General features: G+C 47.7%; 1 protein-coding gene across 2 annotated transcripts in view; it reads right to left on the minus strand.

The window, feature by feature from the left end:
- Positions 1-21954, minus strand: part of sh3pxd2b (SH3 and PX domains 2B) — an 85788-nt gene that overhangs the window by 14429 nt on the left and 49405 nt on the right. The window contains exons 5-7 of one of the 2 annotated variants that reach the window (XM_072445686.1): positions 17011-17102; positions 812-837; positions 550-585 (exon numbers count right to left, since the gene is read on the minus strand). In XM_072445686.1, the coding sequence (XP_072301787.1) occupies positions 550-585; positions 812-837; positions 17011-17102 (154 nt within the window). The remainder of the gene's footprint in view (positions 1-549; positions 586-811; positions 838-17010; positions 17103-21954) is intronic. The other variant, XM_072445687.1, reaches the window with a different exon arrangement.

Genomic DNA, 21954 nt, shown 5'->3' on the forward strand with positions numbered 1-21954 from the left:
ATAGACCATGATCCTTTGCTCCATTTCACTGCAGATAACTTCACCATTTAGAACTTTTCTATTTAAATTCTTTGGCGTAGGAGAGCACTCATTCTTACCAAAGGCTTGTCAAGACATTTTAAAAGGAGAAAAAGTACATATTCTACATTTCTGCACAGTAAACGTCGTACTGTGAAACGCGTATTGTGATGATATCGCACCAAGAGCGTTGGATATCGTTACATCCCTAGAGATAAATGGAATGGATCGTAGGCGGCAGCGTCATCGTCGACCTTCAATACCGTGTCACTCTTATAATGGTTATAATGGTTAAATCCACTACACTTTATATAAGAGACTTTGCCCAAATCTTTACGGAAATCTCCCAAGACCTGAAGCCAGCGACACAAACTGATGGAGCGTCTCCGGGTCTGTGGGTGAGACCGGAGCCCCCCCCTTGCAGTGCGTCCCACCTGCCCCGGGGCCAGTGAAGGGGAGGGGAGGACATGTTAGTGTGAGGCCACCAGGGGGCGCACACGCACAGCCCGGTGCATGGCCGTGTGCTACTACCTCGCTTTAGGAAAGTAGTCGCTCGCTCCACAATCCCTGATGAGAAGGAAAACGGATGGACAAGACTTGAACGACACGTCATGCGGAAACGTCATGGATATTGAGAGAGAGAAACATTTGTGAGGTGTAAAAAAAAGTATAAACACAACCACTAGATGGCCCCGATGCCACTGTAAAATGACATCATGGGACCAGTATCTTTCCACTGATCATACAAAAAGTACACAGTCATATTTAAAGGGCGGGTGCGGAATAATCTTACCTGATTTCTTTTTTCCAATTGGTTCCCTGCAAAAGAAGAAAACATCATTTTATTAGGCTAGGCAAAATAATATGTCTGTTTGCCGTAACACGACCGACCCGTTTTGAAACTAGTCGACTGAAAAACAAATATCAGCATTTTGTTGAAAAAACGTCTAAATCTTTATTTTTCAATTATTTCGCCGACTCACCGACCGGTCTTTCTTGAAACGCCGTGTTGAATATTTTTATAACGCTGATAAACGTGTCTTTCAACTCAAAGGATTGAGAACGCACCGTGCAACACATGTGCGCAGATGCATTCTGGGATTGAAACACGCCCAGTAGCGTCATCATAACAAACATGGCGGCGCCCGTGTCCCCCGCATGTTCCCCGCGCTCGTCTTCGCTACCAAAATAAAGGATAAAGACGTACAAAAGGTTGATTGAAATATCTTAAAATCGTGAGATTTAGTCTCCTGATCGGGTTGATAAAGACGTTTTCCGTCATTGACTGTTGAAGCCTGACCCCTGGTGGTCACTCCGACTCAAAAAATGACACAATTTTGATCTTTTTTTTGCCTTCAAAGTAAAAAAAAATGATAATTTGCCTACCGACTGAGCCAGATGAAAAATGTTGACTCGGGTTACAGCAAACAGACAATTTATTTGGGGTAGCCTTACACTAAACAACATAAGCGCGGCACAAAAGACGATTTTTCTGTTAACGCTTTATTCTTAGAATTCCATCAGCGTATAAATCAGATGCTACGTTCTGACAGTTACTTTTGTTTGAGTAGTTTCCCCCATTACTTCATTACTCTTCTTACTTGACTAGTTTTATGGATACTTGGTTAAGATGGCTCCCAAAATCAATACATTTATATTTATTTGTATTTATTTCAATGTTAGTGGAATCGCTGACAATAATACAATAGTTATAGCGATTTATATATATCAAATTGCATGAAGCAGTGAAGTGTAAGCGTCTTCTTCGTCTTCTTCTTATTCTCCGTCGGTCCGAATTGGAAAAGAAGCTCTAGATGAAACCCATCTGTGAAACATGACGTTATATTCATGGAGCAGCTGCTGTGTCTGCTTTGGACATCACTGTGGACATCACGTTGGACATCACTGTGGACATCACTGTGGACATCACGTTGGACATCACTGTGGACATCACTGTGGACATGACTTTGGACATGACTTTGGACATCACTGTGGACATCACGTTGGACATCACGTTGGACATCACTGTGGACATCACTGTGGACATCACTGTGGACATGACTTTGGACATCACTGTGGACATGACTTTGGACATCACTGTGGACATCACGTTGGACATCACGTTGGACATCACGTTGGACATCACTGTGGACATCACGTTGGACATCACGTTGGACATCACGTTGGACATCACTGTGGACATCACTGTGGACATCACTGTGGACATCACGTTGGACATCACTGTGGACATCACTGTGGACATCACTGTGGACATGACTTTGGACATGACTTTGGACATCACTGTGGACATCACGTTGGACATCACGTTGGACATCACTGTGGACATCACTTTGGACATCACTGTGGACATCACTGTGGACATGACTTTGGACATGACTTTGGACATCACTGTGGACATGACTTTGGACATCACTGTGGACATCACGTTGGACATCACGTTGGACATCACGTTGGACATCACGTTGGACATCACTGTGGACATCACGTTGGACATCACGTTGGACATCACGTTGGACATCACTGTGGACATCACTGTGGACATCACTGTGGACATCACGTTGGACATCACTGTGGACATGACTTTGGACATGACTTTGGACATCACTGTGGACATGACTTTGGACATCACTGTGGACATCACGTTGGACATCACTGTGGACATCACTATGGACATGACTTTGGACATCACTGTGGACATCACGTTGGACATCACTGTGGACATCACTGTGGACATGACTTTGGACATGACTTTGGACATCACTGTGGACATGACTTTGGACATCACTGTGGACATCACTGTGGACATCACGTTGGACATCACGTTGGACATCACTGTGGACATCACGTTGGACATCAGTTTGGACATCACTTTGGACATGACGTTGGACATGACGTTGGACATCACTTTGGACATCACTGTGGACATCACTGTGGACATCACTGTGGACATCACGTTGGACATCACTGTGGACATCACGTTGGACATCACTGTGGACATCACTGTGGACATCACGTTGGACATCACTGTGGACATCACTGTGGACATGACTTTGGACATGACTTTGGACATCACTGTGGACATGACTTTGGACATCACTGTGGACATGACTTTGGACATCACTGTGGACATCACGTTGGACATCACTGTGGACATCACTATGGACATGACTTTGGACATCACTGTGGACATCACGTTGGACATCACTGTGGACATCACTGTGGACATGACTTTGGACATGACTTTGGACATCACTGTGGACATGACTTTGGACATCACTGTGGACATCACTGTGGACATCACTGTGGACATCACGTTGGACATCACTTTGGACATCACTGTGGACATCACTGTGGACATGACTTTGGACATGACTTTGGACATCACTGTGGACATGACTTTGGACATCACTGTGGACATCACGTTGGACATCACTGTGGACATCACTGTGGACATCACGTTGGACATCACGTTGGACATCACGTTGGACATCACTGTGGACATCACGTTGGACATCACGTTGGACATCACTGTGGACATCACTGTGGACATCACTGTGGACATCACTGTGGACATCACTGTGGACATGACTGACACTAAGAGACCACCGTCCATGTAGGGCTGATGCTGTGCCCAGATGCCCTCGTATGACCAGAGAAAGTCACTTTGTATAAATCTAGTCAACACAATGACTCTCTCTTGTGATTCAAGGCATTACAAGACTTAAGGTTTAACACTTTGTAATAAGCATAATGTAAATTGCTTAACACAACTTTAAATGACTCAAATGTTTTCTTAATCCAGTATTCCCAAACAGTTTTGAACTGATGTACAACTTAATCAGTCATAATTTGTATGAACACTTGTGATTTAGGCCTAGTTTAGCTCTAAAATCAGTCTTAGCGTGTGTTCACGTAAATGCAGAGTTTAGTCCTGTTCTAGTCCTGGTTTAGTCCTGTTCTAGCCCTGGTTTAGTCCTGTTCTAGCCCTGGTTTGGTCCTGTTCTAGCCCTGGTTTGGTCCTGTTCTAGCCCTGGTTTGGTCCTGTTCTAGCCCTGGTTTGGTCCTGTTCTAGCCCTGGTTTGGTCCTGTTCTAGCCCTGGTTTGGTCCTGTTCTAGCCCTGGTTTGGTCCTGTTCTAGCCCTGGTTTGGTCCTGTTCTAGCCCTGGTTTGGTCCTGTTCTAGCCCTGGTTTGGTCCTGTTCTAGCCCTGGTTTAGTCCTGTTCTAGCCCTGGTTTGGTCCTGTTCTAGCCCTGTTCTAGCCCTGGTTTAGTCCTGTTCTAGTCCTGGTTTTGTCCTGGTTTAGTCCTGTTCTTGTCCTGGTTTAGTCCTGTTCTAGCCCTGGTTTTGTCCTGGTTTAGTCCTGTTCTAGCCCTGGTTTAGTCCTGTTCTAGTCCTGGTTTTGTCCTGGTTTAGTCCTGTTCTAGCCCTGGTTTAGTCCTGTCCTAGTCCTGGTTTTGTCCTGGTTTAGTCCTGTTCTAGCCCTGGTTTAGTCCTGTTCTAGTCCTGGTTTTGTCCTGGTTTAGTCCTGGTTTAGCCCTGGTTTAGTCCTGTTCTTGTCCTGGTTTAGTCCTGTTCTAGCCCTGGTTTTGTCCTGGTTTAGTCCTGTTCTAGCCCTGGTTTAGTCCTGTTCTAGTCCTGGTTTTGTCCTGGTTTAGTCCTGTTCTAGCCCTGGTTTAGTCCTGTTCTAGTCCTGGTTTTGTCCTGGTTTAGTCCTGGTTTAGCCCTGGTTTAGTCCTGTTCTTGTCCTGGTTTAGTCCTGTTCTAGCCCTGGTTTTGTCCTGGTTTAGTCCTGTTCTAGCCCTGGTTTAGTCCTGTTCTAGTCCTGGTTTTGTCCTGGTTTAGTCCTGTTCTAGCCCTGGTTTAGTCCTGTTCTAGTCCTGGTTTTGTCCTGGTTTAGTCCTGGTTTAGCCCTGGTTTAGTCCTGTTCTTGTCCTGGTTTAGTCCTGTTCTAGCCCTGGTTTTGTCCTGGTTTAGTCCTGTTCTTGTCCTGGTTTAGTCCTGTTCTAGCCCTGGTTTTGTCCTGGTTTAGTCCTGTTCTTGTCCTGGTTTAGTCCTGTTCTAGCCCTGGTTTTGTCCTGGTTTAGTCCTGTTCTAGCCCTGGTTTAGTCCTGTTCTAGTCCTGGTTTTGTCCTGGTTTAGTCCTGTTCTAGCCCTGGTTTAGTCCTGTCCTAGTCCTGGTTTTGTCCTGGTTTAGTCCTGTTCTAGCCCTGGTTTAGTCCTGTTCTAGTCCTGGTTTTGTCCTGGTTTAGTCCTGGTTTAGCCCTGGTTTAGTCCTGTTCTTGTCCTGGTTTAGTCCTGTTCTAGCCCTGGTTTTGTCCTGGTTTAGTCCTGTTCTAGCCCTGGTTTAGTCCTGTTCTAGTCCTGGTTTTGTCCTGGTTTAGTCCTGTTCTAGCCCTGGTTTAGTCCTGTTCTAGTCCTGGTTTTGTCCTGGTTTAGTCCTGTTCTAGCCCTGGTTTAGTCCTGTTCTAGTCCTGGTTTTGTCCTGGTTTAGTCCTGGTTTAGCCCTGGTTTAGTCCTGTTCTTGTCCTGGTTTAGTCCTGTTCTAGCCCTGGTTTTGTCCTGGTTTAGTCCTGTTCTAGCCCTGGTTTAGTCCTGTTCTAGTCCTGGTTTTGTCCTGGTTTAGTCCTGTTCTAGCCCTGGTTTAGTCCTGTCCTAGTCCTGGTTTTGTCCTGGTTTAGTCCTGTTCTAGCCCTGGTTTAGTCCTGTTCTAGTCCTGGTTTTGTCCTGGTTTAGTCCTGGTTTAGCCCTGGTTTAGTCCTGTTCTTGTCCTGGTTTAGTCCTGTTCTAGCCCTGGTTTTGTCCTGGTTTAGTCCTGTTCTAGCCCTGGTTTAGTCCTGTTCTAGTCCTGGTTTTGTCCTGGTTTAGTCCTGTTCTAGCCCTGGTTTAGTCCTGTTCTAGTCCTGGTTTTGTCCTGGTTTAGTCCTGTTCTAGCCCTGGTTTAGTCCTGTTCTAGTCCTGGTTTTGTCCTGGTTTAGTCCTGGTTTAGCCCTGGTTTAGTCCTGTTCTTGTCCTGGTTTTGTCCTGGTTTAGTCCTGTTCTAGCCCTGGTTTTGTCCTGGTTTAGTCCTGTTCTTGTCCTGGTTTAGTCCTGTTCTAGCCCTGGTTTTGTCCTGGTTTAGTCCTGTTCTAGCCCTGGTTTAGTCCTGTTCTAGTCCTGGTTTTGTCCTGGTTTAGTCCTGTTCTAGCCCTGGTTTAGTCCTGTTCTTGTCCTGGTTTTGTCCTGGTTTAGTCCTGTTCTAGCCCTGGTTTAGTCCTGTTCTTGTCCTGGTTTAGTCCTGTTCTAGTCCTGGTTTTGTCCTGGTTTAGTCCTGGTTTAGCCCTGGTTTAGTCCTGTTCTTGTCCTGGTTTAGTCCTGTTCTAGCCCTGGTTTTGTCCTGGTTTAGTCCTGTTCTAGCCCTGGTTTAGTCCTGTTCTAGTCCTGGTTTTGTCCTGGTTTAGTCCTGTTCTAGCCCTGGTTTAGTCCTGTTCTAGTCCTGGTTTTGTCCTGGTTTAGTCCTGTTCTAGCCCTGGTTTAGTCCTGTTCTAGTCCTGGTTTTGTCCTGGTTTAGTCCTGGTTTAGCCCTGGTTTAGTCCTGTTCTTGTCCTGGTTTAGTCCTGTTCTAGCCCTGGTTTTGTCCTGGTTTAGTCCTGTTCTAGCCCTGGTTTAGTCCTGTTCTAGTCCTGGTTTTGTCCTGGTTTAGTCCTGTTCTAGCCCTGGTTTAGTCCTGTCCTAGTCCTGGTTTTGTCCTGGTTTAGTCCTGTTCTAGCCCTGGTTTAGTCCTGTTCTAGTCCTGGTTTTGTCCTGGTTTAGTCCTGGTTTAGCCCTGGTTTAGTCCTGTTCTTGTCCTGGTTTAGTCCTGTTCTAGCCCTGGTTTTGTCCTGGTTTAGTCCTGTTCTAGCCCTGGTTTAGTCCTGTTCTAGTCCTGGTTTTGTCCTGGTTTAGTCCTGTTCTAGCCCTGGTTTAGTCCTGTTCTAGTCCTGGTTTTGTCCTGGTTTAGTCCTGTTCTAGCCCTGGTTTAGTCCTGTTCTAGTCCTGGTTTTGTCCTGGTTTAGTCCTGGTTTAGCCCTGGTTTAGTCCTGTTCTTGTCCTGGTTTTGTCCTGGTTTAGTCCTGTTCTAGCCCTGGTTTTGTCCTGGTTTAGTCCTGTTCTTGTCCTGGTTTAGTCCTGTTCTAGCCCTGGTTTTGTCCTGGTTTAGTCCTGTTCTAGCCCTGGTTTAGTCCTGTTCTAGTCCTGGTTTTGTCCTGGTTTAGTCCTGTTCTAGCCCTGGTTTAGTCCTGTTCTTGTCCTGGTTTTGTCCTGGTTTAGTCCTGTTCTAGCCCTGGTTTAGTCCTGTTCTAGTCTTGGTTATGGTATCAAAAACCTCGCATTATTTCACTTTTTCCTGTCTTCATCAGGAGCCGTGTTTGCACTCCATCTCCTGGCAGCAGAGAGAACTGCCATAGAGAGATAACAAAAGCTAGCTTGCCCTGACATACAGTTGTAATTACCGTGATTCGATGGCGGAAATGATGATAATTTATGGAGTCAAAAAGGCCACAAGAGACCTCCAGATTTATACTTATGACATGAAGAAACTGGGAAGTCTTTTTGTGAGGAAATAACTCTACGACGTGGTTAAAAGCTCAGAAAGTCATTTAAAATCACTAGATAAAATCCCTTATATTAATATTGTTTTACCACAATATTGAGTCAGTTTTCCACCGTGGTCATTTCCTGTCTTCCTGGCCCCGCCCTAAACCAGGCGCCACACTCGCCCTGTGCTCGTTGTTCTTGGCACGCGGCGTTTCGTCCTGAATGATTCGCTCCCGGCCTCAAAAACACTCGATCGGTGAAAGCATTAATTGTGTGATAAATCTTGACTCTATAAGTCAACCCATTATCACGCTTTAAAAATGAAGGCGAGAAGGAGCCGTAATCGGGGTCATTAATGTGTTAAAAGTGATGTCAGACGAGGTTCACGAGGAGCGTGATCGTTTTAGATCATTGATCATGATCTAAAATGAGTCAAATGATCAGTTCAAAGTCATGTTTTTGTTTTTATGAAGAGTGAACGGCACTTTCACTTCCACTGACACTTCAAACTAGTGTGTGTCTTCTGGTCTTTTATCGGGGTCTTCAGGTCTTTTATCGGGGTCTTCAGGTCTTTTATCGGGGTCTCAGTCTTCAGGTCTTTTATCGGGGTCTTCAGGTCTTTTATCGGGGTCTTCAGGTCTTTTATCGGGGTCTCAGTCTTCAGGTCTTTTATCGGGGTCTCAGTCTTCAGGTCTTTTATCGGGGTCTTCAGGTCTTTTATTGGGGTCTTCAGGTCTTTTATCGGGGTCTCAGTCTTCAGGTCTTTTATCGGGGTCTTCAGGTCTTTTATCGGGGTCTTCAGGTCTTTTATCGGGGTCTTCAGGTCTTTTATCGGGGTCTCAGTCTTCAGGTCTTTTATCGGGGTCTCAGTCTTCAGGTCTTTTATCGGGGTCTTCAGGTCTTTTATCGGGGTCTTCGGGGTCTTCAGGTCTTTTATCGTTGTCTTCAGGTCTTTTATCGGGGTCTCAGTCTTCAGGTCTTTTATCGGGGTCTTCAGGTCTTTTATCGGGGTCTTCAGGTCTTTTATCGGGGTCTCAGTCTTCAGGTCTTTTATCGGGGTCTCAGTCTTCAGGTCTTTTATCGGGGTCTTCAGGTCTTTTATTGGGGTCTTCAGGTCTTTTATTGGGGTCTCAGTCTTCGGGTCTTTTATCGCGATCTTCAGGTCTTTTATCGGGGTCTTCAGGTCTTGGTCTTTTATCGGGGTCTCAGTCTTCAGGTCTTTTATCGGGGTCTTCAGGTCTTTTATTGGGGTCTTCAGGTCTTTTATTGGGGTCTCAGTCTTCGGGTCTTTTATCGCGGTCTTCAGGTCTTTTATCGGGGTCTCAGTCTTCAGGTCTTTTATCGGGGTCTTCAGGTCTTTTATCGGGGTCTTCAGGTCTTTTATCGGGGTCTTCAGGTCTTTTATCGGGGTCTCAGTCTTCAGGTCTTTTATCGGGGTCTTCAGGTCTTGGTCTTTTATCGGGGTCTTCAGGTCTTATATTGGGGTCTCATGGGTCTCCAGACGCAGAGTTTGGGTCGAATACTAATCTGTCAATATTGTATTACATACAAGGCGTAACTTGAATGTCTCAGCTTGTTATAAAGATCATATCTTGACATTTGAATGTTGTGTCATTTCTATCATTTGTTTGTCTTGTTCCTGGGAAAATGTATAGAAAAAAGAACATAAACACATCACTTCATAGAACATACTTATACAACGCGACATTTTCACGCTAACGAGGAAGCGTCACAGCTCCTAAATTTAGCCTATTTTTTCCCAGTTCAAGTCCAGGTTTAGTCCCACTTTAGTCCCACTTTAGTCCCACTTTAGTCCCACTTTAGTCCCACTTTAGTCCCACTTTAGTCCAGGTTTAGTCCAGGTTTAGTCCAGGTTTAGTCCAGGTTTAGTCCAGGTTTAGTCCAGGTTTAGTCCCACTTTAGTCCCACTTTAGTCCCACTTTAGTCCCACTTTAGTCCCACTTTAGTCCAGGTTTAGTCCAGGTTTAGTCCCACTTTAGTCCAGGTTTTAATCCAGGTTTAGTCCCACTTTAGTCCCACTTTAGTCCCACTTTAGTCCCAATTTAGTCCCACTTTAGTCCCACTTTAGTCCCACTTTAGTCCCACTTTAGTCCCACTTTAGTCCCACTTCAGTCCCACTTTAGTCCAGATTTAGTCCAGGTTTAGTCCAGGTTTAGTCCTACTTTAGTCCTACTTTTGTCCCACTTTAGTCCAGGTTTAATCCAGGTTTAGTCCAGGTTTAGTCCAGGTTTAGTCCCACATTAGTCCAGGTTTAGTCCAGGTTTAGTCCAGGTTTAGTCCAGGTTTAGTCCAGGTTTAGTCCCACTTTAGTCCAGGTTTAGTCCAGGTTTAGTCCAGGTTTAGTCCAGGTTTAGTCCAGGTTTAGTCCCACTTTAGTCCAGGTTTAGTCCAGGTTTAGTCCAGGTTTAGTCCAGGTTTAGTCCAGGTTTAGTCCCACATTAGTCCCACTTTAGTCCAGGTTTAATCCAGGTTTAGTCCAGGTTTAGTCCCACATTAGTCCCACTTTAGTCCAGGTTTAATCCAGGTTTAGTCCAGGTTTAGTCCAGGTTTAGTCCCACATTAGTCCCACTTTAGTCCAGGTTTAATCCAGGTTTAGTCAAGGTTTAGTCCAGGTTTAGTCCCACATTAGTCCCACTTTAGTCCAGGTTTAGTCCAGTTTTAGTCCCACATTAGTCCCACTTTAGTCCAGGTTTAGTCCAGGTTTAGTCCAGTTTTAGTCCCACATTAGTCCCACTTTAGTCCAGGTTTAGTCCAGGTTTAGTCCAGTTTTAGTCCCACATTAGTCCCACTTTAGTCCAGGTTTAGTCCAGGTTTAGTCCAGTTTTAGTCCCACATTAGTCCCACTTTAGTCCAGGTTTAGTCCAGGTTTAGTCCAGTTTTAGTCCCACATTAGTCCCACTTTAGTCCCACTTTAGTCCAGGTTTAGTCCAGCTTTAGTCCCACATTAGTCCCACTTTAGTCCAGGTTTAGTCCAGGTTTAGTCCAGCTTTAGTCCCACATTAGTTTCACTTTAGTCCAGGTTTAGTCCAGGTTTAGTCCAGTTTTAGTCCCACATTAGTCCCACTTTAGTCCAGGTTTAGTCCAGGTTTAGTCCAGTTTTAGTCCCACATTAGTCCCACTTTAGTCCAGGTTTAGTCCAGGTTTAGTCCAGTTTTAGTCCCACATTAGTCCCACTTTAGTCCCACTTTAGTCCAGGTTTAGTCCAGCTTTAGTCCCACATTAGTCCCACTTTAGTCCAGGTTTAGTCCAGGTTTAGTCCAGTTTTAGTCCCACATTAGTCCCACTTTAGTCCCACTTTAGTCCAGGTTTAGTCCAGCTTTAGTCCCACATTAGTCCCACTTTAGTCCCACTTTAGTCCAGGTTTAGTCCAGCTTTAGTCCCACATTAGTCCCACTTTAGTCCAGGTTTAGTCCAGGTTTAGTCCAGCTTTAGTCCCACATTAGTCCCACTTTAGTCCAGGTTTAGTCCAGGTTTAGTCCAGCTTTAGTCCCACATTAGTCCCACTTTAGTCCAGGTTTAGTCCAGGTTTAGTCCAGGTTTAGTCCAGCTTTAGTCCAGCTTTAGTCCGCCCCCTGCTGTTCAATTCTATAATAATAATTCTATAGCTCTATCTATAATGCACAGGTTTATACTTCCTGTTTTATGCAACACTTTGAGGACTTTTGACCATTCATTTTGTGTTGCTTTGTTCATTGCTATGACAACGCTGCTGATTTGCCTCTAAACAACACCTCCGTCACTTCCTCCTGGCCTCGCTTCCTCCCCCTCCCTCCCCTCTCCCCTCCCTACACTCCCTCCTCTCTCCTCCCTCTCTCCTCCCTCTCTCCTCTCCTCCCTCCTCTCCTCCCTCCTCTCTCTTCTCCTCCCTCCTCTCCTCCCTCCCCTCTCTCCTCCCCCCTCTCTCCTCCCTCCTCTCTCCTCCCTCCCCCCTACACTCTCTCCTCCCTCCTCTCTCCCCTCTCTCCTCCCTCCTTCCCTCCCTCCCCTCTCTCCTCTCTCCTCTCTCCTCCCTCCTCTCTCCTCCCTCCCCTCTCTCCTCCCTCCTCTCTCCTCCCTCCCCTCTCTCCTCCCTCCTCTCTCCTCCCTCCCCCCTACACTCTCTCCTCCCTCCACTCTCTCCTCTCTCCTCCCTCTCTCCTCCCTCCCCTCTCTCCCCCCTCCTCTCTCCTCCCTCTCCTCTCTCCTCCCTCCTCTCCTCCCCTATCTCCTCTCCTCCCTCCCCTCCCTCCTCTCTCCTCTCCTCCCTCCCCTCTCTCCTCCCTCCTCTCCTCCCTCCTCGCTCCTCTCCTCCCTCCTCTCTCTCCTCCCTCCTCTCCTCCCTCCCCTCTCTCCTCCCTCCTCTCTCCTCTCCTCCCTCCCCTCCCTCCTCCCTCCTCTCTCCTCCCTCCCCCCTACACTCTCTCCTCTCTCCTCCCTCCTCTCCTCCCTTCTCTCCTCCCCTATCTCCTCTCCTCCCTCCTCTCTCCTCCCTCCCCCCTCCACTCTCTCCTCCCTCCACTCTCTCCTCTCTCCTCCCTCCTCTCCTCCCTCCTCTCCTCCCCTATCTCCTCTCCTCCCTCCCCTCCCTCCTCTCCTCCCTCCCCTCCCTCCTCTCCTCCCTCCCCTTGCTCCTCCCTCCTCCCTCCTCTCCTCCCTCCCCTCTCTCCTCTCTCCTCCCTCCTCTCTTCCCTCCTCCCTCCTCTCTCCTCTCCTCCCTCCTCCCTCCTCTCTCCTCCCTCCCCCCTCCACTCTCTCCTCCCTCCACTCTCTCCTCTCTCCTCCCTCCTCTCCTCCCTCCTCTCCTCCCCTATCTCCTCTCCTCCCTCCCCTCCCTCCTCTCCTCCCTCCCCTCCCTCCTCCCTCCTCTCTCCTCCCTCCCCCCTCCACTCTCTCCTCCCTCCACTCTCTCCTCTCTCCTCCCTCCTCTCCTCCCTCCTCTCCTCCCCTATCTCCTCTCCTCCCTCCCCTCCCTCCTCTCCTCCCTCCCCTCCCTCCTCTCCTCCCTCCCCTTGCTCCTCCCTCCTCTCCTCCCTCCCCTCTCTCCTCTCTCCTCCCTCCTCTCTTCCCTCCTCCCTCCTCTCTCCTCTCCTCCCTCCTCCATCTCCCTCTCCTCCCTCCTCCCTCCTCTCTCCTCCCTCGTCTACAGCCGTCGTTGGCCAAAAGCCGGGCTGTCAGTGCGCTAGATTTAAAGCTCGTAATAAATGGGTGCGACTCGTTTCTTTGTGTACCTGTCGCTCGGCCAAACAGCGGGCGACACCCGCAGAAAGCTAATAAAGTCGAGCCAAAGTCTTCCCCCGACGCTCGCTTTAAATTAACAGGAGCGTACTTAGTATTAAGCCACTCCCGCCACAGGATATGGGTCATTATATGAGCATCCTTGGTAGATTGACTCACTTGGAAGTATTCTTACTCAATATTTACCGACATTTAACACAATAAAAGTGGTTCCCAGCTTGCCTCACACTCCAAGTAGCAACTAACTCGGGTTCTAGGGAAATACATCTGCTTACAAGAGTGATATTGTAATTTGTTCTTGTTTAACAACATACTTTTCAATTTGAAAAGCTTGTTCTAAAATCTAAAACCACCCCAAGCGCCCCCTGGTGGGTGCTGCCCGTAACTCAGCACTGCACCTTTTCTGGTCGGGGGTCAGCTATTGGCTTGTCTTTATTTTATTTTATCTATTTATTCATTCAATTCCCAATGTTTTTATTGCTAACAAACATTTTAACCTCTATAAAAATGTCTGTAGTGGCTAAGTGTAGTTGCACTGAACATATCAGTATCAAACTGTTCGATCCAGGACCTCTTTTTGTTTTAATAGTTGTTTCTCTTGATTTGTGATTGAATGTTTCTGTTTTCCTGCTTGTCCTTGTAAAACAGGACAAATAAAGGTTCTCTTATGTTAGTAATAAAGCATTATTTACCTGAAACATTGTGCAGCCTCAGACCTTCCCAATGTCTTTGGCATAATTGACACGTTGTCCCCTGTTACTATGCACGCTCAATTTTCCATCCCGGTGTCGCGGTGATGAGATATTTATCACAAACTAAAGGGGAACAAAACTTTCCCTTCGCTCAGAGCGGAGACGCCGACACGACGCCGCGTTCAGAATAACGTGGCAGCTCTTATCTAACGCTTTCTGTCACGGCCGTCCGAGCTGCGCTTCAAAGTCACATTCACCCAATTCAAATGATCAGTTAGCTGTGGGTGACACTGGGGGGGTGGGGGGGGCGTGCCTGATTTGATCGTCCTTGAGCGAGACTTTGAGCAAGACTTTGAGCGACCAGATGTTCAATCCGAGAGAGAGAGCCGCAGACGCCGAGTTCTTCTAATACAAATAAGGCGATATCAGGGCGAAGGCGTGCGTGAAGGCGAAGGCGTGCGGGACGGCGTGCGGGGCGGCGTGCGGGGCGGCGTACGGGGCGGCGTGCGGGGCGGCGTGCGGGGCGGCGTGCGGGGCGGCGTGCGAGGCGGCGTGCGAGGCGGCGTGCGTGAAGGCGTGCGGGGCGGGATGGCTTGCGCGAAGGCGTGCGGGACGGCGTGCGTGGCGGCGTGCGGGGCGGCGTGCGCAAAGGCGAAGGCGTGCAGGACCGCGTGCGTGACGGCGTGCGGGACGGCGTGCGGGAAGGCGTGCGGGACGGCGTGCACGAAGGCGTGCGCGAAGGCGAAGGCGTGCGCAAAGGCGAAGGCGTGCGCAAAGGCGAAGGCGTGCGCAAAGGCGAAGGCGTGCAGGACCGCGTGCGTGACGGCGTGCGGGACGGCGTGCGGGAAGGTGTGCGGGAAGGCGTGCGGGACGGCGTGCACGAAGGCGCGGGTGAAGGCGTGCGGGACGGCGTGGCGTGAAGGCGTGCGGGACGGCGTGGCGTGAAGGCGTGCGGGGCGGCGTGGCGTGAAGGCGTGCGGGGCGGCGTGGCGTGAAGGCGTGCGGGACGGCGTGGCGTGAAGGCGTGCGGGACGGCGTGGCGTGAAGGCGTGCGGGGCGGCGTGGCGTGAAGGCGTGCGGGACGGCGTGCACGAAGGCGCGGGTGAAGGAACGTTATGCTATTGACTCTAAATCATAGACGTAATATTTAGACTCATTATCGTCCTGCTCGGTGATTTCAGAAGGTTTGAGTCTGCAAACATGTCCAACTGCTGCTCCAGTGACATTTGTTTTGAAAAGCACACGTTTTCAATCCAAAGCTGACAGTTCTCATTAAATGTCTTCGTAACATGTTTAATTCAGACATTTGTCAGTCAGTTTTTACTAATAAATGTTCCATAAACGTGTCACTTTATGGTTTCCCCGTCTTCTCTTTCCACACTTGGAGCTGTTGAGCGACACCGTCCATCAGACGTGTCGACACAACGTTGGACAGTCTTTTATGAAAATGTCTCACGATCAAGCGAGACGTGACATGGACGACAAACCCACTATGTTTTTATAATGACATTTGGGGTTTAGCACGTGGTAACTGTCGTAGCACGTTACGAGGCTAATGTGTCGTAACGTAAGTATAGTAAGTATTACCGGTTGTGAAAAATACTCAAATATAAAGTATATCTCCTGTGAATTTAGTTTGACCACATGGTATAAAATAGAGACAATATATGTTTGAATGACATAAAGTATATAATTGTACCATTGCATTGTGTTGTTTCATATTGATCGTCTTCATATTTATTTAGCATCAACATTGAGTTTGACACACGTTTATTTTTTTCCATAACTATTAAGACACAATATTGGAAATTATTGCGATATTCAATGTGGTTGTACTGTAACATTATTGCAATATTTGAATATATTTTTGACAGTTTCAGCTATTTTGAAGCCAATATGTTCAGGCCTTATTGCATTAGTCAAACTGTCAAAATAAAACACACCCCAGAGACAAAACAGAGACTAAATAATGGCTAATTTAGACTGAAAATAGAAAATCCTGAACAAAACGTGTCTTTTTCAACAACATTTTCCGTCAGATGGAGGACATTGTTGCCACGACGATATATTTAGTCTGTTGCGATACAGATAATTACGATATCAACACTTTTCCGATGTTCTGTGCCGCCCTAATCACTATCATCCTTTATATTTCATGGATATTACGATTCCTTTTGCTCTTGGTTACAAATATCACTGTGGTATTGTATTTTTGAGCGCGACGTGGATCAAACACAGCGACGTGGACCTTGTTTCGTCCTCTTCTAACCCTCAGTTCCATCACTTGTATTCTCAGTTTCTTTTGAAGGGCCGTCCAGCACGTCCAGCACGTCCAGCACGTCCAGCACGTCCAGCACGTCCAGCACGTCCAGCACGTCCAGCACGTCCAGCACGTCCAGCACGTCCAGCACGTCCAGTACGTCCAGCACGTCCAGCACGTCCAGCACGTCTGCGGGAGACTCATGTCAGCCGTCTGCAGCTCCGGCTGTAGCGGCGCGTCCCACATGCGCCGTCAGCAAAGAGGGGAGTCGTTAAGTGCGTTTCCGCGGCAGCAGGAAGCGGCCGAGTGCAGTGAGCGCACGTCCATTAAAGCGGCGGTAATGAGCGGGTGTCACGGCGACGGGACGTGACATCATCGTGACGAGCGCGTGCGAGAGACGTTACGCAGCAGAAATGTGAGGAGAACAACATGCTCTTGTTTTTGACCCGATCAGACCGAGGACCAGACCGAGGACCAGACCGAGGGCCAGACCGAGGGCCAGACCGAGGGCCAGACCGAGGGCCAGACCGAGGGCCAGACCGAGGGCCAGACCGAGGACCAGACCGAGGACCAGACCGAGGACCAGACCGAGGGCCAGACAGAGGAAAAATTCCCATTCGGACTCGATTTGAAAATGTACAAATTTAACTTTATTGATTCAACTTTATATATATATTTTTGTGTCATGTCTATTTATTTTGTATTCGATTTTTTCTGTTCTGTTATTAAAAAAATGATGATAATAGGATTTTTTTATTATTAATAATAAAAAAAGAAGTATTGTACAATATATTGTATTGTAATATTGTAGTATTGTCCTGAGCATGAAGTAAATGCATTTAATCTGTAAAATTGACAAATATCTCTATATCTTGATGACGATATTCAGACAATATTATGTCAATCTAACAGAAATGTATTAAGTATATACTTTATTTTTTTTCCATGCAATGTTGTCATATAAAAATGGCCAAAATTACGTTTATTTTATTAATATTTAAATCTTTTGTGATTTGATTGCACCGGCTCAAATTACGATTTGGATTTGATTCTTCGACACGCTCCGCGGCTCTGTTACTTTGCAAACTACAGAAGGATCCAAAAAGAATCGTAACCCTTGGCAACAGCTCACGAAACGACGTTAACGAAGCGACTTTAGCGCCGATCGTGTCGTCACAAAGTTTACAAAGTCACATTTTCCACATCTTTAGTGCTCAAATGCGTGTGTCTTACTCCTTGGGCGGGTTGATGTCCTCGGGTCGGGTCTCGAAGAACACTCGCACCTCCTCGCACTGGGAGATGTAGACGGGCAGCTGGATCAGGGCCTGCGGGCGAGAGACGGGGACAGAGGGTCAACACGGGCCGGGTCAACACGGGCCGGGTCAACACGGGCCGGGTCGAGCGGGCCGGGTCAACACGGGCCGGGTCGAGCGGGACGATTTTCAGGGAACACAAGAAGGGCCGAAACACGGGAGAACAGCGGTTTGGTCCGGTCCTCGTCCCGGTCCAGTCCAAGTCTACGGCGGGACCATACCGAGGCCCGGACCGAGGACCGGACCGGACCGAGGCCCAGACCGAGGCCCGGACCGAGGCCCAGACCGAGGGTCCAAGGACCAGACCGAGGGTCCAAGGACCAGACCGAGGGTCCAAGTCTACGGCGGGACCAGACCGAGGACCAGACCAAGGACCAGACCGAGGACCGGACCGAGGCCCGGATCGAGGCCCGGACCGAGGCCCAGACCGAGGCCCGGACCGAGGCCCAGACCGAGGCCCAGACCAAGGACCAGACCAAGGACCGGACCGAGGCCCAGACCGAGGGTCCAAGGACCAGACCGAGGGTCCAAGGACCAGACCGAGGGTCCAAGGACCAGACCGAGGGTCCAAGTCTACGGCGGGACCAGACCAAGGACCAGACCGAGGACCGGACCGAGGCCCGGATCGAGGCCCGGACCGAGGCCCGGACCGAGGCCCAGACCAAGGACCAGACCAAGGACCGGACCGGGGACCCCGGACCAGGGACCGGACCGGGGACCCCGGACCAGGGACCGGACCGAGGACCCCGGACCAGGGACCGGACCGAGGACCACGTTTGAACACAACGTTTGAACACAGTCAGCTGCAGTAGTTTCTTTTTATGAAGACTATTGATCTATTATATTGTTGTTTTCTTCAATTCCATACAACTATAATGTAACCGTACGTCTGTGTTTGTGCTTTTTGGTTCCCTCACAAGCTCCTGTAGAGAACCTGGTCATATGCACCTCATTGTTCAAACTCAGCCCGGCCTAACAATAACCTGGTAAAAGAGCGTTACGTCTCAAACACTGTAGACTCAAACCACTTAAGGGCGTGAATGGAAGCTTCTACAACACCGTGTCAAAGAGCCCATCACTCACAGGGAAGTGCAGGCTGTTGGAGAGGATGTGGCAGCAGGAGGAAAACACTATCATGTGTTCTGGGATTGTCCTGTAGCGCTCAAGTATTGGACCCAGATCAACAAAGCGAGGCCCGTGTTCCCGGATTTTGGACAGGGTATTTGTGCAGGGACGGCCATTTTATTCTTAAATCTTAGAATAAAAGGGAATATTATCATTAAATAGAGCCGGTAAGCATTTGACAATAGTCCGCCATTACAGTTTACTGTTTACAAGTGAAAATTTGCATGCTGTGTGCAAATTTGTGTGCTTGGCTCTGATTGGCTGCCGAGCCGTGGTCCGGAGAATCCCGAAGCTACTCGTTTTTCGCCCAGTCGGCCCAGTTTACCCCCGGACAGAACTATTTGGACGGAGTGTTTTCAAATCCCATCTAAAAGCCTGGTTACAATTTATGACATCATGATATTTGGGCCTCAGAACTCCTGCCGTGGACACAAGCAGCAGTTTTCTCTGGCGCGTCCTCCAGACAGCAGCGAAAAACGGCCCCCATAAAAAAATGTATGACACAAAATGATCCGACAATCAAGGACTGGACTGACTTTGTACTGGACCTTCGTAGTATGGAAAAAAAATACGTTCTGACTTAATTTGAAAATGGATAAATTTGACAGACTTTGGACTGAATTGGAGGTTTTCTTTGGGTTTCGTGTGCCTTGATTTTCTCTTATTTGCTGGATGTCTGTTTTTCTAGTTTAGTTTTCTTCTTTCATTGTGTTTTTTTATATGTTGTTGAATTAAAAAAATAAAACTTGTACTGCAGATATATCCATTTAAAACTTATTCTATAGTTTACTTAAATAAATGTAAAACTAAAAATACTGTGCATGTTTTTCATGTATAAAAATAAAATAAAAATTGCCAAAATTACCAACCCATTTTTGGAATATAAAAAAATAATAATTGAGAAGCAGGTTTAAGGATGCTTCATTTTGTTGACATTAGAAACAAATTCAAATAGGGGAATTTTGGATGTCTTATTTAGCATTTGAGTAAACCAGGACTTAAGGAACTTTGGCATATTTTTTTTAAATGTATTTTTTAAGTTGAAACTTCAATAAATGAAGATTAGAATTACATTTCAACAAATCCTTCAGTTTGATGCATCAACATGTTGAACTGGATGGGAGGGTTTGGCCTCTATAGTGTCACCTTTGAAGTTACAATGTATAAATGTGGATTAAATGAAGTAATAAAAGAGCTTTAGGTGCAGATTGGAGAGTTCGGGTGTGTCCTACGCTTCTACGTGGAGAGAGCAAACTGACCCAAAAACATGTCTCAACTTAACGATTAATCGATCAACAATGGCAATAATTTAATTCAAATGTTTGCTGTAGGACTCTACACGCTCTGGCCTCGGGCTGAAGAGGTCTTGGACAGGCCTCGCTCTTGGTTACAGTGGCCATGACGACGACAGAAGCAAACAGCGCTTACATTTTGGTGACGTGGCAATAAAGACCTAGAAAAAAAATAAACGTTTGATTATGAGGTCATGATTTGAGTGAGAAAACCACTTTTTCTTGCATCAAACTCGTCCACAACCGAGTTCAAAAGTCGTTCGTTGTCGTTTTGTGTCCAGAATAAATGAGCTGGAAAATGCGCTTAAAGCCTTCATTTGTTTCAGACAGGATTTCCACATCGGAGGCAAATGTGGTGATTTCCTTTTGCTTTCCACTGTTCTGTCGTGCGATTTCCCGTTGATAAATCACTCGTCCAGATTTGCCCGTTTCTGTGGAACGTCAGCAGCGCTCGGCCTGACAACTCGGCCTGATAAAACACAGGAACAACGTCGTAAAAGATAAATGCCTCATGCGATCTTATCTGCCCGACTCGCCTCGGTCTTTTGGTCGTCTTCTTCTTCTGAACGTGTTGTAACGAGCCTTCGCTTTGGTTATTTATTAAAGGGCCTATGAAAGGTTTTTTACCCTGTTCTAATTTTGAGTTTATTTGATGTATTTGTACCTGTTGTACAAATAAATGATAGTTTTGACCCAATCAAGCGGGCATTTGTGAAGAAAACGTTGAAAAATCTGTAGAAAATGACAGGAAGTGACATCACACACTCATTCCAGTTATTTAATTCTCAATAGTAAAAAAAAAAGTGAGATTAGAGTCTTTGGACAGTATTTGCTGGGTAATCCAAGACTTTTTTTTATTCATTTTTTTCAATTCTTTCAATTTAACATGAAATATTATCATTTGAATGCTAAAACGAGTTCTCCAAGATCACGTTTTCGATGATTCAGTCTCGATAACCGCCTCTGACGACCGGCGGCGGCTGATTCAATGGCAAAGGCCGCTACAGGCAAAAGCACTGCTTTAGTGTTTATCTAATAATAATAATAATAATAACTTTTATTTATATAGCGCTTTTCAGTGACCCAAAGACGCTGAACATAATAAAAAAAACGGGGGGGGGGTATTTACAGACAGGGGGGACAACACGTACAGAACACATTAATATACAGATAAAATGAACAAGACAGAAGAAGTAGAGAGAAAAAGATGGGGATGTAACAGGGGGTAGAAGAGTAGGCAATGGGGTAGAGGAGGCTAGTTTTTAGGCGGGATTTGAATGTTGTGAGTGAGGGAGAGTGGCGGACAGGTTGGGGGAGGGAGTTCCAGAGTCGGGGTGCTGTTCGGGAGAATGCTCTGTCGCCAAAAGTTTTGAGTCGGGATGTTGGTGCAGTCAGGGTGAGAGAGGAGGAGGATCGGAGAGCTCGGGAGGGGCGGTGGGGGATGAGGAGGTCAGACAGGTAGGGGGGGGGCAAGGTGGTGAAGAGCTTTGAAGGTGAGGAGGAGTATTTTAAAGTTTATGCGCTGCTTGATGGGGAGCCAGTGGAGAGAGCGGAGAACGGGAGTGATGTGATCACGGGACCGGGTGTGGGTGAGGAGGCGGGCAGCGGAGTTTTGGACCATTTGGAGTCTATGGAGGGAATGGGAGGAGATGCCAGTGAGGAGGGAGTTGCAGTAGTCAAGGCGGGAGGAGATGAAGGCATGGATGAGGGATTCAGCAGCGGGGAGGGTGAGGCAGTGTCGGATTTTGGCGATGCGGCGGAGGTGGAAGTATGAGGTCTTGACGATGTGGCTGACATGGGGAGTGAAGGAGAGGGTGGGGTCCATGATGACACCGAGATTGCGTACCAGGGTAGAGGGGGTGATGGTCGAGGTGTCGATGCTGAGTGAAAAGGGACCAGTTTTATTGAGTGGATTTGGTGCCAATGAGGAGGAGCTCTGTTTTGTCACTGTTCAGTTTGAGGAAGTTGAGAGTGAGCCATGATTTTATTGTAGAGATGCAGGTTTCGATGTGGCTGAGGGGAGGGTTTTGGGTGGATTTGGTGGTGAGGTATATCTGGGTGTCGTCAGCGTAGCAGTGAAAGTCCAGGTTGAGTTGGCGGAGGATGTGACCAAGGGGGAAGATGTAGCAGATGAAGAGGAGGGGGCCGAGGACTGAGCCCTGGGGGACCCCCTGCGTTACTGGGGAGAGGGTGGATGAGTGACCGGAGAGGGAAATGAACTCTTGCCTGTTGGTGAGGTAGGATGTGAGCCAGTCAAGTGCAGAGCCCTCAACACCCAGTTGGCGCAGCCTTTGTAGGAGGATGGAATGGTTTATAGTGTCAAAGGCTGCGCTGAGGTCTAGTAGTAACAGGATGTTGAGGGCCCCGGAGTCTGCAGAGGTGAGGAGATCGTTGAGTACTTTGACCAGGGCTGTTTCAGTGCTGTGAAGTGGGCGGAAGCCAGATTG

The sequence above is a fragment of the Eucyclogobius newberryi genome, unplaced genomic scaffold (assembly GCF_026437365.1).
Source record: "Eucyclogobius newberryi isolate DKJ021-1_F unplaced genomic scaffold, fEucNew1.0.hap1 SCAF_15, whole genome shotgun sequence".
NCBI lineage: Eukaryota > Metazoa > Chordata > Actinopteri > Gobiiformes > Gobiidae > Eucyclogobius > Eucyclogobius newberryi.